Below are 18,793 nucleotides of genomic sequence, written 5' to 3'. Positions count from 1 at the left end.
ACACTCCTATGCCTTCGGGACAATCCATATTTTTAGAGGAAATAGTTTCTTTCAGTGGCCTAAGTGTGCCTTTAAAAACTTTCTTCCTTCTACCCGGCCCCCCACAGAATTATGATGTCTACAGAAATATTTAGATTGGGTCAAGGCTCATGAATTCCTGTAGGCCTTTTTTTTTTTTTTTTTTAACTTTTGGAGGGCCAGCAACCTGTTCATTCGGATAAAGTTTCATTTGGAATAAAGTTTGAGGTTAGGGAACAGCAAGCTAGTCGTCCTTTGACAAAAAGCAATTTTCTGTCACTGTCTTAATCTTTAATCTGGTACCATCTGTTGTTTCTGAAGGATTAGTTGATTAGAAGACCTTATTTGCAGAACTGGCTTGACCAGCACAGATGGTGCCAGAAAATGAGAAAAAACAAGTAAATGTGTCAACGACATAAACATCTGAAAACAACACCTTTTGTCGAATAAATTTTTACATTGTTTTGAACTTCAATATCTTTTTTATTGCACATATTTAAGGTACCCAAATGGATTTGATGGATTAGATAAGCACCCACACATCAACTAATTAATCTATCCTTGACCTTACACAGTTACTCCCCCTTTTTTTGGTGGTGAAAACACTTAGAATCTACTCTCAGCAAATTTCAGGGGACAGTACAGCCGTGTTGCCTGCCAACACCATGCTGTTTGCTACGTTTCCAGAATTTGCTCATCTTGCATAACTAAAGTTATGTCCCTGACCACTGTCTCCCCATTCTCCCCTCCAACTAACCTTTGGTTACTCTGCTTCTGTGAGTTTGGCTATTTTAGATTTCACATTTAAGTGAGATCATAAAGTATTGATTTTTTGGTATCAGGCTTATTTCAATTAGCATGATGTCCTATGGGTCCATTGATTTTGTTGCAAATGCCAGGATTTCCTTCTCTTTTGAAGGCTGAATAATATTCCATTGTATGAACATACACATTTTAAAATCCATTTATCTATCATTGGCATTTAGATTATTTCTATATCTTGTCTATAACAAAATTCAACATCCTTTCATGATAAAAACTCTCAACAAACTAGCTATCAAAGGAATGAATCTCAACATAATAAAGTACCACAGATAATAAATTTAATGGTGAAAAGCTGAATGTTTTCTCTAAGATCAGAAAAAGGCAAAAACACACTTTTCACCATTTTTACTTAATGAAGTACTAAAAGTCCTAGCCAGAGCAATTAGGAAAGAAAAAGAAATAAAAGGCATCCTAATTCTAAGGAAAGAAGTACAATTGTCTCTGTAGATGGTATGATTTTATATAGAGAAACCCCTAAAGATCATATCAAAAAATTGCTAGAACTAATAAGTGAATTCAGCATGCTTAAAATTTAAAAAATGTAAGGCGACTGGAAACAGAATACAGATTTTATTCTAAATTCATAAACATTTTACAACAAGAACCAAATATAATTATTATTTAGAGAATATGGTATAAAAAGGAGTATGATATAATTCACTGATATTAACAATGGTTATGGGTTTGGAACACCTCTAACAATTTTGAAGCAAAATTTAAACTCTAGTACAAATAAATTAGAATTTAATATTTGAGTGTGTATTTTAAACTATAGTAAATATTTGCATAGACTTAAATAGTTATCGTTAGGTTGGGACTTAAGCGGCTGCTTGGGAGGGAACAGAATGACTGAGGCAGCGGGCAGCGCGCCAAAGAGCGACTAACCCAACGCCGACAGATAAACCCCACTGACCCTATCACTCAGCAGGGCCTCTGCCCGTTCCGGCCTCTAAAGACCATGGGCAGCGGGGCCACGTGCGATTTTCTCCTGCTCTCCACCCTGACCTGTACCCTGACTTGTACGGGGCTGGGAATTTTGCTCAAGAGTCAAATAATATAATATATTATTATATAAATAATATACTATATTATTATAATATATATAATATATAATATAAAGCTTTGCTTCGGCCACTTCTGTCCGCTTTTGATTGGCCACCAGCCCTGCCCCCTGAGTTTACAGTTATCATATTAGTTTTTTAGGGGTGCTGCAATGAAGGACCACAAACAGTGGTACTTTGACTTTGGTGATTTAAATTTTTTCAGTGCTGGGGATGAAACCCAGGGCATTGTCCTGTGCACGCTGGGTGACACTTCATCATGGAGCTGTACCCCATTGTTTTTTTTCTTTTTGTCTCTCACAGTTCTGGAGGCTGCAAGTCCAAACTCGAGGTGTGGGTAGGGCCATTCTACCTCTAAGGTTCCAGGGAGGAATTCATCTCCATTGACATAGTATATTATTAATTGATATTTGGATATTCAGTCAACTCTGTCTACCTAGAATTAATCTCAGTTGGACGTGATTCTCAGATCAACTGGTGTGCTGCAAATCAACTCTGGCACTAACCAACCAAAGTTAATTCATGTTCCACAACAAGACTGCCCTCACTTCTGAATAACTTGCTACAAATATGGGGTATCCCCCAGAGCCTCTTGGGTTAGATAATTCATTAGAACAATTCACGGGACTCAGGAAAATACTATACCAATGATTATAGCCAAAGAGTCAGGTAGTGCGAGATCTGGAAGGGTCTAAAACACAGTTTCTGTGCCTTCTCATGGAATTAGGGAGTGCCACCCTTGCACATCCATGTTGTCACCAAGCAGGCAGCTCTATTGATTGCATCCAGGGTTCATAGTGGGATTCCATAACATGCAATGATTTATTGACTACTGGCCATGTGATTGATCTCAACCTCTAGATCCTTCCTCTCCTCTCTGGAGTTTAGGAGGTCAGGGTGATAGCACATCTCAAAGTCCCAACCTTCTAATCAATAGTTGGTCTTCCCAGCTCCCAACCTGAAACTCTCTAGGGACATACAGTGAATCACTTCATTAGTATAAATTCAGGTGTGATCTAAGAAACCCATAAATAACAAATACATCTCTAACACTCAAGGAATTCCAAGGGTTTTTTTTTTTTTTTTTTTTAAGTTTTCATGCCAGGAACACTGGAAAAGACCAAAGTCTTTATTATACGATAATCATAATTCTTTTTAAAGGCTGCTAAATATAATTTTACTACTTTTATTGAGATATTTTGCATCTATATTCATGAGACACTTGTTTTTAACTTTCTTGTGATGTTTTGTCTTATTTTGGTATCAAGTTCATAGAATGAATCGGAAGTGTTCTATGCTATTTTTTGAAAGTATTTTGTGGAGAATTACTTATTTAAATGTTTAGCAGAATTTGCCAGTGAAGTCATTCATTTTGGGGAATTTTTATATGATGTTTTACAATTGCTAATTATTTTTATAGGTCTATGGAGATTTTCTATTTCTTCTTGAGTCATTTTCAGTCATTTATGTTTTTATGGGAAGGACTATTTCTCCAGGAGGGGCAGGTTCCTGGAGAACTAGTCCTTTCCTGGGAACTCAGGGGGAGGGAGTCCCACTTTCTGGGCCACTCTTGAATGGAGTTTCTATTACATTGGACGGGAGAGAGGCCGTGGGTCACGGCTCCCACGCCACAGACTCCCACAACTCTTACTGAGATTTAGATTTTCTTGAATAAATGTTCCATTTGCTGTAACCTTTTGGGACAATATCCAGAGACTTTAAATGGTTATTTTAAAATATATTTCACAAGTTATGATTACTTACCAGAAAGAGGGACCTCAGAGGCCCTCGTGTGCCATCCGTGTGACATCAAGCGTGTTCTCCATCACTCATCATTCTTTTTACAGAATATGTTGTTTAACTCTTGACTTTATAACTTCAGCTGGCTGTGAGCAGATTGGATAGGACTGACCAAATGGGCAACAGGGGAGGGGACACTGCAGGCATAAATGTGGGGAATTAATATTGAATTGAAGAAAATATTGAAAACTGAAGTGGTCAACTTTGAAATCACAAGTCTCAAGTTATAAAAAGAACAGATGCAGAGCAAGGTACAGACTAGACACAGGGACTAATCTCCTGGCAGGGTTGGCAGATAATTGAATGTACTTCCCATAGAGTTTGCACAACAGCATTTTAAAACAGGGTAGATCCTTATCCTCCCATGGCTAATCTCATGAGTGCTAAACCGCCGCCTGTCTCTCCCCTCTTTCACTGTGGTAGAATTTGACAGAGGCACTTTATTAACACGAATTACTAAAATGACTTCAGTGTTGAACCTTTCACCCACAACACCCACAGCAAAAACACCCGAGCATATCTTAAAGCTTGTAATAGCAAGGTGCAAGGAAATCAAATAAGGTTGTTGGTCATGTGGGTGATCATTCTGTTCTTCCTCCTGAAAGTTAAACAAATACAGGCAGCTGTTTTTTCCTCTGGGACTTTCTGCAAGGTTGACTTGGGCATAAAGCTGCCCAAAGACAGGGGGACAGGGTAAACAACCTGATCAGCCCCCTGGCAATGCTTGGCTTCTGAGGTCATGTCAGCTTCCTGAACACGGGCAAGCCATTGTTCTTCCCTTTCCAGGATGGGAAGATAAACCACACTTCAAATATTTGTCCTTCTTATCTTGTCTACTCTAATAAGGGACTTGATTGTGGTGACATTTCAAATGAAATGCTAAATATAGAATTAGAGAGATATTATTCAATGGGATGACTCAAATTAAAATCCTAAACCTATTAGAGGAAATGAAAGCTTCTTGTGCGTTGGCAGGAATAGAGAACTGAGCCTTTCGGAGGGATTTTCCCACTTTGCCAAGGGCAGGCAGCTCAGGGATGGCTTCAGTGAGGGCAAATAAGAGCAGACCCCTACCACAGCCGTATTATCCGCTGGCTCCCTTAGCAACCGAAATTAAAATGTGCTCAACCTGCTATGAAATCATTTACGAAGTTTGACTAGTTACTACTTATTAAAATTACATCCCAAGAATGACTAGAATTTGACTTCAGAGGCACAAAGAGGGGGGACTAGAAAATGTGGCTGGTCACCCCCCTCCCACAATACCTATGTAAAATTTGGGCATGTTCATGCAATTTGTGTATGTATGTGTATCTCACAAGAGATACAAGTATTGTTTGAGTTATGGGGTTGTCTTCAAACTAAAAGCTAAACCCTGTTGGAACTAAGTTAAAAGGGCCTTTGGTGAACAGCAAGATGAAATACGATATCGCTTCATGTGAAAGTTCCCATTTTTACAAAAACTTGACTCAAAAGCTCACTCAAAGCAATCCCAGTTTTTTTTTTTTGAGGGGTTTATCCCCTCTTGGGAAACAATCATGCACGGATGCTGCTGAAGGCTGCTCACCGGGTGAGAGGCAGAGGCTGGAGGACCTGGGACTCCAGTGGCCTCCCTGACTGCATCTGCCCCTGACAGGTGACCAGATGAGAACCAGCATGAACCACTGTAAATGTCTGGATGTAGCTCAAGGTAAACAGCAATGCATTTTTTGGAAAATTGTTAAGATTGAAGTTACAAAAAACAATCTTCAAAAAAAAAAAAAGATTGAAGTTACAAATCTATAAAATGATTATTGTTAGATATTCCATAATTTTTTACAAAGCTTATTTTCATGGAGTTTTTAAATTGTCTAAGTAAGATTTTATTTATTTATTTATTTATACATACATACATACATACCGGGGGGGACTGAACTCAGGGGTGCTTAACCGCTGAGTCACACCTCCAGTCCTTTTAAATATTTTATTTAGAGACAGGGTCTCACTGAGTTGCCTAAGGTCTTGCTAAGTTGCTGAGGCTGGCCTTGAACTCATGATCCTCCTACCTCAGCCTCCTGAGCTGCTGGGATTACAGGCATGCACCACTGTGCCTGGTCTAAGTAAGGTTTTATATCTATAAAGGTTATCTCAAAGATTTTCATGGACTATTCATAAAAAAGAGGGAGAGGGGGAATGAATATCATATTTATTTCTTTTAAAATTTCTTCTAAGTCTGAAGGTTCTGACCTACTTAGGAGTTCAAAATGTAAGTTGAATTAGCTAGACTGGAGTTACACAAAATTATTTCCACAATAAGGTTGTATCTGGTCAACTAACAGCATTTTAAATAATTCTCTGAGTCCTCTAAAAATTCTGTGTAAGTGTACTACTTGAGTTAGTTTGTAGCATATGAATTATTCAAAAAAATCTTTCTTATAAAGTCCTAAGGCATAAATAACAAATTTTATTTTGGAATGAAACTAAAAGATTCGTCCTTATATATTGCAAAACATACCCTTAGAACAACTCAGAGCCGTTCCACCCACTTATGATAAGTGCTTACAGACCACCTTACAGACTGTCTAAGACATTCACTGGCCAAAAACTCAGTTCTCTATGGCACGGATCATTCACCGTTTTGAACATTTACCAGTTTCTAGTCACTGTGATAAGCGCTTCTCTGACATGGTCACGATTCTGTGAGGTTCATAAAAAACAGTGATGGGAGACTGCATGTTGATGAAGATGAAATACTTTGCTCAAGGCCATTCTGTTGTCAAGTGACAGCGTCAGGTCATCTGGCACATTCTGAATGTGACGCTATGCCATGGGACAAGTTTACTCTCATTCTGCAATTTTTTTTTGCACATATTCACCATAACTATCATAGCCCCGGCTCCCAACAAACCCTTATTTATTCACCATTCTTTCTCACATCATTCATTACCTTTCTGTTTACCTTTTCCAGGGTGTACACAACCAGCCACGTGATTAAGGGAAACAAAAATAAGATTTCCCCCCTTAAGTTTGCTCTAAAAAACTCTGTTAACCTGTAAATTTTCATGCCGTACAAAAATGCATATGGTTGATAAATACTACTTCTCCCTTATCTCCTTCCCCAAATTCAACTCTATATAGCTACTAGGAGTTTGTGGTGTCCTATTGTCTAATTCTTTTTTTCTTATTCATATGTACCCATATACACGTGTCCATATATGCATGTAGTTTTTCTATTTACTTGTGTGTATTCACACACACACACCCCGATGTGCGTATGTACAGGATGTGTGTATGTACATAGTCCTTCCTTGCTTTGAACAAATCCAATATGAACAATTTCAGTCACTATGGTTTAAGTATCACCAGTCCCCCAAGAGCATGGTTCAAATTCCAGTTAGAAAATTGACTGTTGTTCTTCAGTCCACAAATCACGAATGTAGTACCGTATGTGCCCCGTGACTAGAAACTAAGGTCACTTCTTTTGAAGCCTGTTAGTGCCTGTGCATCTGTAATTCCTTCGGTTCCTGCGCAGCGACGCTGCTTCATTTCCTGGTGATACAGCCATGTGACATTTTACAAAGATGATGAGTCGGCAGAGGGCACTGGCCGACAAGGACAAAGGGCACGGCAAAGAAATTAAGTGGCAACCACGGAAGCGAAGCTGAGAGGATGGTGGGCATGCTGGTACTGCTGCAGCTTGACGGGCCACGGGGGCGAAGCTCAGCCAAGGGAACGCAATGAAAAACTGTCCCAGAGGAAGCGAGGCTGGCATGGACCTTCACCTTAGAAAGTTCTGGGAGCTATTTCACAACACCGAGAGCAAAATAAAGGAAAGTGACAATTCGCCAAGGTTTGGAAAAAGATACTTGCTTTGTATCACAACTTCTATCCTGATTAGAAAGCAGACACTGCTGAAAAACTTAGCAAGTTTTGGACAAATAAAACCCTGAATTCTCAATATATGAAATGTCTTAAATTATGATGTATTAAATAAATATTAAATTTACTATTTTTTCATTTCTCTACATTCATAATTGAAACTTCAAGAATTTAATGCTTTTAAAGTTCTTGGAAAAATAATTTTTCCCCATTGATTGTTTTGCAATTTCAGCTTGTCTGGTCATTTTTACGGTCTTGCCTAACTGCAAAACAAGGGCCAAATATGAATGTATATATGAATAGGTATGTGTATGCATAGAACTAGTCTTAAAAAATAAAAGCATACTCACGTTCACTATGAAATTTGTGTTCTTTGCATATGTAAGTACAATTAGATGTTTGTGATTCTTTTTAATGCCTGCATTGTATTCCACTGCAGACAGTTATATGCTGAATATCTCCTACCAATGGACATGTAGGCTGTTTTTAGTTTTTCACTATTACAATGATGACTCACTTTTGTGCACATATGCAAATATTTTAGGGAGGCAATTTCTACAAGTGAAACTACTGGGTCATTAAAATAAGAAAACTATTTACCTTCACTAATGATCATGGCAATATAAAGCAACACCACAACAACATTTTACATTTGAATGGACCAAATTCAAGTCTTACAGTACCAAGTCGGAGAGAACATGGGTCCACTGGCTCTCAGGTATTTTGCCAGGGTTGGTATAATTCTGAGAGCCTCTTTGGGAAACTGCCCAACGTGGGCCCTACACTTCACACAGGCACATGCAGGAACTGGGTTCTTATCATGCCGATGCGACTGAGGCCTGGTCTCTCCTGCAGACCTTGTTAGTCATTAGCCTTTTTGTTTACTTGTCTTTCCTCCAGACAACAACACAAGCTTTAGAGCAGAGGCTCTAACTTGCCCATCGCTGGACTAGACCAACATCAAACACCGCTCAGTGAGTAGCTGGATGAGTGAATCTGTACCTCCTGATTTAGGGGGACTGCACATCTTTTTGTTATGGTCTCTTCTGGGAACTGCACGCTCACATTCCTTGGCAATTTTCCAACTGGGAAATCGCTTATTGCTTATAGGAGCTCTTCACATATTCAACACAGTAATTCTATGTCTATTTTGTTTTGAAAATACTTTCTTTGAGTTTGTCATTTCCTTTTTCATTTCTGTTCTCTTGTTCTCCAGATGCTTACCAATTTTTATGTGGTCGTACATGTCAACGATCCCGATCATTCCTTTAGGTCTCTCAGGAAAGGCATTCCAACCTTCAACACAACACTCTCCTTTATCCTTTTCTGGCATTTTTGTCATTTTATTTTTATGTTAAATCATTAATTCCTTTCCAATCTATCTGCACAGTATCGGGTAGAGATTTAATTTTTGTTATTCTTTTTGAATATTCCTAATACCATTTACCAAACAGGTCACTCCTTCCCAATGTTTTTTAAAAAAATCTGTGTATAATTATGACAGCATGATTTGATTTTGAAGTGTCTGTTCAGTTTATTTTTAAACTTTATTTCCCCAGTTTAAATAAATCACGGCTTATAGGTTTCTAAGTAGTAAAATTATCTTATGACATATACTTAAAACAGAAGGTATATTAAAAAAAAAAACCCAGAAACAAGGTTTGAGAGAAAATATTTAATCTATTTCATGAAAAAAAGTACACAGCTTTAGAAAGAGAGGCATTAAGTTTCCATGTGCAGTATAAACACAATCTTGCTTTCTACGATCACATGTATCACACCTCTTCTGCACTGGTAAAGGCCACTGTGCTCACTGCAAACAATATGTGCACTTGAAAAAAGTCACTGAAGAATGCAGTCTTGCAATAAAAGTAGAAAGTGTTGTATAAAAATATATTAATCTGTCTACATTAAATACTTTAAAAATGCACACATAAATTCTTTTAGAACTAGATCATGCCTAGATATATCAATATCTGAACTTGTAAGTTAGATTTTTCATTGCAGTTTCAATCAATTAAGAAAAAATAAATACATTATACTTTGGAATTGTAAGGATGAAGTCAGCAGAGCAGACCAACTCTAATCTCAGAAATAAAAGCACATACTTAATCCACACAAAAGACAGGAAAGAATCTGTTTTTACAATTAAATGTATTTACAAAATGTTAAAATCTGAAGCAGTGATAAATATATGTAAGTCTCAATTACACAGCAAATTTAGATTTCTCTGCAAACCACATGTAAAGTAATGATAGTGACTATTAGATTTCTAAAATGCCTCTCAGTGTATCCTAAGAGGGAGATTTTGATTTTGTTTTAAAATTTAACCTATGTAAAGGACAATTGGGAACACAGAGATCAAACCAGAGAGAAATTAATTTGAAGTTGCAAAGGGTATTGTTCCCCTACTTTTAAAACTGAGATATTAGGAATTTAAGGGGAGGAAAAAAATCCCAGCACAATGAACTCCTTCTTGCACATCTATGGTCACTGACATCACCATAGTTCCTCAATGAAACTTCTACATGAACTTCTGCTGTTTCTAAAGAGTGGGAGGCCAAGGTGTACAGGGGAATTGGTGGTTTATTGTTTTCCAGATAATGCCAATGATGACTATTCACAGACCTACGCACAGCCCACTGCAACCCTAAACCAACAGAAACTGGCCAGTGTTTCTGGTGGGACTAAGAATAATGACTACAAATTTTAAAAGTAGAAGATAGCTATGTGACAGAGTTAGGAACTTGTCTATCTTTACCCTTAAGAAGCATAATTTATTGACTAATGTTTTGTCCTATTTATCTCAAAATATTTTTCATGAGCACCGCACAAACTAGGTAAAGAAAGAATAACAAAAATTTCACTTAAACAGGTCTGCTTAAATCTAAGGGCTGATTTTTTTTTCTCTACTTCTTAGCACTGAGTTCTCCTTTCACTTTATTTCAAATGGAAGCATGTACCCAAACATTGTGTGAATGTTCAAGTACTTAACATTAAAAATCTGACAATTTGCCTAACCCTGTTTCTTAACCAAACCTGCTTTGGAGGAAGGAATCCTTCCCACACCCGGACAGCTAGCAGGATGCTTTCTGGTACAAGGCTGTTGAGAGCTCATTTGTGCTCAGTCAGAGCTTTTTGATGTAAGATGATGGCCCAGGGGAGGAATATCTGGAGATGCCTGCAATACTCTGCCTCTGGTCCTGAGGCTTTCAATAGAACAAAACATCCTCGGTACGCTTGAGAGCGGCACTCCAGGGAAGAAGGACACCCAACAATAAATAACTATAATTAGGCAAACATTCCACAACAAGTGGCTAGGATTTTAAGTTTTCAACTCTAACCTTTGAAAGTGATTAAACCAAACCTGCACACTAAGAAAAGGAAGCGCTGTCCAAAAGCCGAGTAGGGCCACCTCCATTTTTCTTTATGCAGACTCTGCCAGAGGCGGCCAGGCTACTGCAGTCAGTATGTGCCAGGGCTAGGGTTTGTCGGCTACAGAACATACACAGAAGATTCAAACCTCTAACTTCAACTCTTATTCTTTATATTAACCTATTGCAAAGAAATGAAAGAAAAGCAAACTTTTAATTATTCAGAACAAAATAGTGACTTAGGATTAGTGCTAATTCTTTATTTAAATAAACTATGTGCCACAGGTGGAAAAAGCAATCTTGATGATTAATGGTAAATTCTACTTTTAAAGTATGTCACCATCATCACTTTCTTATGTGGACATACATCTCCCTATAGATTCCAGGAATGGGATTTTATAACAAAATTTTAAAATTCCTTATTGCATGCTACTACTATTTAACAAGCAAACCATTTAAAGTGAAAAGATGCCTGCCTTCTACACAAGAATGATCCATGAACCGTAACCACTACTAGCATGTTGCTTCATTCCTTTTAATAGTAATCTAATGCTGAAACCATAGGCTGGTCCTGGCAAAAACTTTACCATACTTAAACTGCGTGTACTTGTGTCATTGTGGAATGGTTTATATACCAGAATTTACAAAGCAAGAAAACAGATGACTTTCTATTTCTAGAGTTCATTTGCCTAACAAAATTTTCTTAAATACAAATGAGCTTATCAGGGTTTGAAACCGTCCTGTGAATTCAGTTAGTCTCTATGCCAAGGTCTTCGCTACTGTTGGAAGACCAACTCAAACAGCACAGGTGGGACTAACACTGGAACTTCTTTAATACTTGCATCTGCCAAGAAAATCTGTGGATAAATAGATCAAAGAAGGCTAGTGCATAAAATCTTTTGAGAAACAATTATACAGACCATTCCAAGGTCTGAATGATAATATATATATATATATGTATATATATATATATATATATGTATATATATATGTCATGCACTTAAATGAATTTACTTAAATTTCAAAAATAATCACTAAGGGCATTGGTTTCTTTGGATGGACAAATCACTAGATAGAGCCTGGAAAGATCTGTGTCTGAGAGGCAGTACAGCAGGGGGCTGAGCATACTCCCATCGAGGCTCTGCCACTTCCTAAAGGCGTGAACTTGACTCTGCTGGTGTAACTGCTCAAAGCTGCCTCAGCTTGCTGTCCCTCCTCTTGAGTTGGTTGTGAGGGTTCCCAAGTTATTGCCCGAAGCTTTGCAGAAGCACTGGAAAATGCTTCGTACTTAGCTGGAGGCGTAGGAAGGTGTCCACAGGAGTACGTGTTCTGCATTTCACCACCCCCTCCTTTTTACACTAACTACATCCTGTAGCACAGCCAGGAATCAGGAGACCTGTGGGACGGTCTCCAAAGTGTCTACCCTTCATTCTCCCCCGTGTCATCTGACAACACCTGGCACCTGCTGACTGACACCTGGCCCTGTTCTAGGTGTCCCATCATTCTGGGGGCTTTCTGATCTCAAAGCTGTTTCCTCATCTGCACAAGGGAAACGATATCTTCCTGTCTGGTTTAAAAGGTTATTCTGAAGCTCAATTAAGGCAGTATCTATGAAAGCACTTTGAAGATCCTGTGAAACTTCTGGCTAAGACACAGGCATCCTGGTGCAAGTTGCTGGGCACGTGTGTTGGAGTATGGTCCAGGGTGTCTGGACCCTCTTTGAAGTAAGTTGTGTGGGTCCAGATCTTTTAAAAATTTTAATAGGATCGTAGGCATGCATCTTTACAACTACAGTATTGTTTGTAAAACAGCGATATGCTTTATTATACGACTCATTCTCTTCTTGAACCCCACTCTATAGAGAATACTAACATATCAAATAGTTGGTGGATAAAGATTTTCCTTTATAATTTGCAGTTGCAAAGAAAATGTCAAGGCATGTGTGTCTGTGGTCGACTTATCATTATTATTAACTAAGCCTACAAGTAGAAGCTTCATTAGTTACTAAATGCTAAAGAAAAAAAATATTATAGATACATATTTTTATTATCTTCTCCAATTTTCCAACTTTGGAAAAGCAAGCAGAGAATAACTTATCTCAGTGTTTATTAGCTCAAAAGTAGACTGGTCATGAAAGAAAGGTGAGAACTTCTTGAATTGATCTTCATATCTGTATACACATATCCATACACTCACCCACACATATTATGCTGTTTTGGGCTACATTTATACTTATATTTTAAGTTTACTATAGCTTTTTGAAGACCTGATGATACTATAACTAAATACATTATTAGAACAGTTAGGGAGAAAATTTTTTTTCATAGTCATTGAACTTTGCCAAAGTTACTTATGGGTAATTAAACACAAGGTTTTCTCTTGTGAATAGGTTAAATATTTGCTTGAGATAGAATATTCAAGATAAGCAAAGTTCTTTCCAGGGATCATAGTAATCCTGAGTATAAATTTTCTTAAAATCTTGCTGTCTGTAAAATTATATCACAGCAAAGAGAAAAAAATATAATTTAGAATAAAGATTCCAGGCAGTATGTTAAAATTTGTATAATGCTATCTTACTAGCGTTATAATTAAGGTGACATAACTGAAATCTTAACTCTTTTGAAACTCACTAGACATAACTTATGTAACAAGAAAAGCAAAAGTAAAAAAATAAGAGTTCTTACAGAAAACAGGAGGCAGACACAGATCAAGAAGTATTAAAAAAACTTTCTAGGGCCTACTCTTATGTAAGAGGTTTCTATTAGTTATAAATTCTAGAACCGCTTTCACATTGCTTTAGTGTGATTTATTCAAAATCATACTAATCCATTATAAATAACATTTTTAATGTATAAAACAATGCAGCCTGGCAGTGGGTAAGAATAAGAATGTTTGATGAAAGAGTACTCTCAAAATCAAGAAAAATATTTGCCTAAGACTAACCTAAAACTCTACCTAGACAAATAAAGGGAAAGTTTAAAAAGTAGTTTTAGACTTTTCATGTACATGAAAATATATAAACATACTCTGTATGTGTTATGCTGAAAAATAAATCATCAGTTATTTCTACATTAGCAAGTTAAAACTTTATCTATTTCTTTTAGAGAGTGAGACTATTTATGTCCCTACACAGGAAATCAGCCAAAATATCCTCATCCTGTCCAAGTGGAAATGAAAAGTACAATAAGTCAAATGAGATTAAAAAGTAATAAGGTCTATTCTCCATAAAAGAGAACATCAATGTTATGCATCTTTTTATTACACAACATTATTTTTGGTTGTTTGTGGAGGGAAAATGTTTATGAGGTAATTACATACAATTTCAAACAGGATTCTTTTTTATTTTATACTGTATTTCTCTGTAAAAGTAGTTTTTGAAGGTTATTAACCAAATCAATCATGATCTATATATTCTCTTCAGAGATTTCACCAACCTTCTGAATGAAACAAATAAATACTATGTTTCAAGACTATATTTCTAAAAAATATAAATAAACGGGCAGACAATGGTGTTTAAAAGATTACACTTTTAAATTTAGCACTGTTTTTGAAGGAGGGGGAGCATATTATATCATATTGTCTATAAATATAAGGAGGGGAAGCATGTTATTCCATATTGTCCATAAATATTTATTGAATAAATAAACATGGTTCACCTGAGGTTTTTAAAATCTTGTAAGCTGATTAAATCACAAACATGTTGACTCCATATTCAGAAAAACAAGTTTTCAGATAGTTATAAGATAAATTATGATAATAATTTTTTTTTTTTTCTAAAAACCTCCAATATTCTCAGTGGCTATTTCTTTTGGGGTTTAAAAAAACAAAACCAACAAAACAGTGTTGCAAATCACTATATGTTTTGGCCCTAATACTTTAAAGAGTAGTATATTAAGATATACTATACCTGCTAATTATACAAAAGCACTTCACATTGAAAATTTCAATATGAAGGCTTAAATGTGATTTTAAAAAACATCACAATCAAAGATCAAAATTTTAAATATGGGAATCAAAACCCCAAACACAACAAATCTGCATTTAAAGCTTACAAGTAAAATATAAATTTCCAAAACATACATACCCATTTATATCAGATTCAGCTGTCACAATAAATTTTTTATCACAGACAATAATGTATCCTAAGTCCCTTCTCTTAGAAAGTCATAATATTTCTGGGGACCCATTCATTATCTGGTAAAAATGCATTCATTCACAAAACAAAACAAAACAAAACAAGACAGTTAAGGGAGCAGGTCTGTTCGTTCAACATTTTCTATATAAAGTTATAAGGCATTAATAATGCTGTGTTAAAACAACAAATAATTTATAATAAAAATAGATCAAAACTCTCTTTTAAAAATATTTCAACCAAGAAAAATCAAAGAAGAGAATAAAAATCATATGTAACCACCACATGCTCTAAGCTTCTACTATAAAGAAAATACCATTTTTTTCTTTTTTGGCTTAAAGCAGACCTTATGCCTTAAATGGCAGGTGTCCTTACACAAACATATATATTAGAGCTTAGATCTACCTAAAGTTACTGTGAAATTTGTATATGCAAGTGTGTTGATTGCTATTAATAAAGGTAGAAAATCTTAGTTAAAATACTTGGTATTATTATCAGCACTGCAAAGTATCTTATAACATCTTTATAGTGTGGACTTCAGTCTTATGCCAAATAGCTACAAAGATTTCATTATCTTGGTTTAAATGATGGTCAATGATTTAGCTAATACAAAGTTAGAATGAATTTGTGTACAATAATAAGTAAGCATAGCTTTATTTTAATTTAGTTGCTAGAACCGAGCAATGGGTGTCTTAGAATCCAGAGGCATAAATAAAGTTTTTTCTGTAAGTTACTGTGATGACAGAAATGGAGAAAGGCCTGTGGCTAAGGGCTGCTAGCTGGCTTGCTAGAATACATACTTGAGCTCTACTGGATCTATGCGCCCTGGTTGTACATCAGATATTCGTAAAGGCTGCCTGAACAAAATTCCCTTCATCATGCAAGCACTGCTGTCTGCACTACAGTAATAGAGAAACACACTGATAGATATGACTGCTGTAAGTGATAAGCAATCGCTAGGAATTTGCAGTGAAATCGCTGGTTGGTTGGAAATATTCTCTATGTCTCCAGACAGTATCTGTCCTTGAAGAAGCCACTCATTATCTAGAAAATAAAAGAAGTAAATTATTAAGATTGTATAAGAAGACAAGTAGGAAATTGGAAAAATCTCAGGGAGACAAGATACATTCAATCAACTAATATTGCTAAAGGCTTCTAATGCTGGGCATTGCAACCTGGATCAAGGGCATAAATATAAATAAGACAAAATGACCACCAATGAGCCCAGTCTGGTGATTTCCATATGTAATTATTACAATTGTTCCTTTGTTTGAACACCATAAAATAAATCATAAACTTATTTCCACTGAAATCAAGCTGAATATTGCAAATATGGCTCTAGATCCTTAAGGCACAAATTTCAAAATGAAATCTAGGTGGTATGAATAAACAAAAGGTAGGTGAGATAATAGATCATTTTTACTACAGATTAGCACTTTCAGAGATGTAGTATAAAAAGAATTTTATCTGGGGAATACAAATACATGTACAACTCTATGGTGGCTTTTTAGTTAAGATAATCGTGAATTCTGGAATATCTTAGAGTATTAATAATAAAAATAAAGATAATGTTGCATATACAATCTGAGTCCAAACAAAACAAAAACTAAGAGATTTTTTTCTACCCCATTTTAATTTATAAAATTTGTCCTAGACTTAGATACACAGATTATCTATATAAATGTCCAATAAACCACTAAAAGAATTTTAAACCTTCTAGTATTAAAATTCTTTAACAACTTATTCATCTTGAGCCTTCTCTCTGAGGAAGGCCTGTGTCCTACTGAAGAGTAGAACTGCATGGACATTCGGTTTAGGAGGGGGACAGTCATCAAGAATCAGATTCGGGAAACTTGAGCAACGTCTTCCTGCCATTCAAGAGCACGCTCAACATCTCTCAGGACTTATCAATGACATGGCTTTTGTACAAAAGCTGGGTCCTCCACTGAGTCGCAATGAGACACTACAATGAGATGCTTTTTGACTGTTTGTCTCTTTTGTCTCCTGAGAGCCACAGACTCAAGAGTGTCTGCCTCTATCAGTCCTCTCATCTCCCCTTTGGTTTTCTGCTTCAAATTTGAGAAAAGTATACTAAGTAAGAATAAGGAGAAGGTGAAAAGTAAGAACTGGAGTTGAGTGCAGGGAATTTACACAGGAGCTTTTCAACAGTTCTTCCACAATTCTCTTGAAAATTCTTTGGCTTTCTTTGCTTAGTTTTGGACAGGGAGTATATTCTACTTAATCCTTCACTTTACTAGATAGAAAATTCACACAGAACTTCTTAAATTTTAAATCCAGATGGGAAAATAATAAACTGCTCTATTTTAATATTCAAATCAAAGAAATAAAACAAAATATTTCTTTAGCTATTTTCATATATATGACATTAAGGATTTGTGAATTTGTAATATATGCCAGAGGTTTTTTTTTTTTTTTTTGGTTGCTTTTTCCTTTGGCTTAAAACTTTCACATATGCTAACCACTTTAACTATCTCCCAATAAGCAGCCAAAAGGAGGAAGTATCTTTTAATCATAAGTGTACAACTGTATTCCACAAAAAAATTTTCAAAATCCTTAAATTATTAAGAATCTTGCCTAAAAGTTTATTTGCCTGTATATAATTAAAAATGGAGCAAATACCTTGGACAAGCAATGGAATAGCTAAGTACTTCCCCCCAGACACTTCTCTTTAGTACCATTTGTATTTTATATCCTGATGATTTGACAGTAATTCTTCTGTTTAACAAAGCGGAGTTAAAAAATGCTAATTTGTCAACATCTTATTTTAAAAATCAATACATTGCTCTCCATTTTCACAGAGAGAAATGAGCCTAATGATCTCCAGCTGATGCACACTGTCAGACCCTGGGGCACGTACGCCAAGAGTCAAGCCAGCAGTGCAGGGTGTGCTGTGAACCCAGAAGGCTACGGGACGACTTGTGTCCACAGAGCGAGCTCAAAATCTCCAAGTAGTGCATGGCCAGCGCTATTCCTTATAGGGAGTGGGAGGGGGTGGTTTCCCTACAGGCTCAGTCAGTCACCCCCCAAGCCAGCCTCCCAGAATCTAACTGGCAATCTACACAGCTGGTCTACCAAGTTCTCTCTGTCCGCTTGATTTAGACACTGACTTGGTCAGTGGCTTCTGTCCTGAGAATGTATGAAGGTAAGGAGGGATGAAGCCAGGATTTGGGTAATGTACCAAAAGAAAAAAAAAAAAAGTGTGTGAGAGGGTATGAGGGAAAAGGAGCTGGGGAGGAAATGAAAGATTGAGTGAGAACATGTGAAAGAGCGTGGGAGACTAGGACAGAGGAAGATCGTCTGAGACAAGTTCTGGACCACTACTATTCCACCGTAGAACTGCTGTCCAATATGTTATGGATGCTGGAAAGCTCTAACAAAAGGCAGGCGGTATGCTTTTTCCTTATCATCCGTTAATGAAATAAGAAGCTAGTTCACACTGATACTCACATACACAAAAGAAAGGGATTGCATTAAGGTGACTAGATAGACAAGTTACAGAAAAAGATATTAAATAAGGAGGTGCCACTTCATGTATTTCAGACTTTAACTCTAAAATATTCTTTTTGGGAACAAAAATGAAGAAAAAATGAAGAACAAGCTTAGAATATGGGAAGTAGTATAGGCAAGTCCATTCTCCAAGAAACTGCTAACAACTGACAGGTAATTTACAGTGAGTTACACTATTCTTTAATAAATGGAGGAAA

General features: G+C 36.5%; 1 protein-coding gene across 1 annotated transcript in view; it reads right to left on the bottom strand.

Moving 5' to 3' along the window:
* Positions 1-10,435: 10,435 nt before the first annotated feature.
* Nhlrc2 (NHL repeat containing 2) overlaps positions 10,436-18,793 on the bottom strand; it is a 60,033-nt gene continuing 51,675 nt past the window's right edge. The window contains exon 11 of the mRNA XM_047551934.1: positions 10,436-16,112. Within this exon, the coding sequence (XP_047407890.1) occupies positions 15,856-16,112 (257 nt within the window). The 3' untranslated portion in view covers positions 10,436-15,855. The remainder of the gene's footprint in view (positions 16,113-18,793) is intronic.

Source organism: Sciurus carolinensis, chromosome 5 (genome assembly GCF_902686445.1).
Source record: "Sciurus carolinensis chromosome 5, mSciCar1.2, whole genome shotgun sequence".
NCBI classification, from domain to species: domain Eukaryota; kingdom Metazoa; phylum Chordata; class Mammalia; order Rodentia; family Sciuridae; genus Sciurus; species Sciurus carolinensis.
Note: the sequence above shows the minus strand (reverse complement) of the source record. Positions and strands in the feature narration are given on the sequence as shown.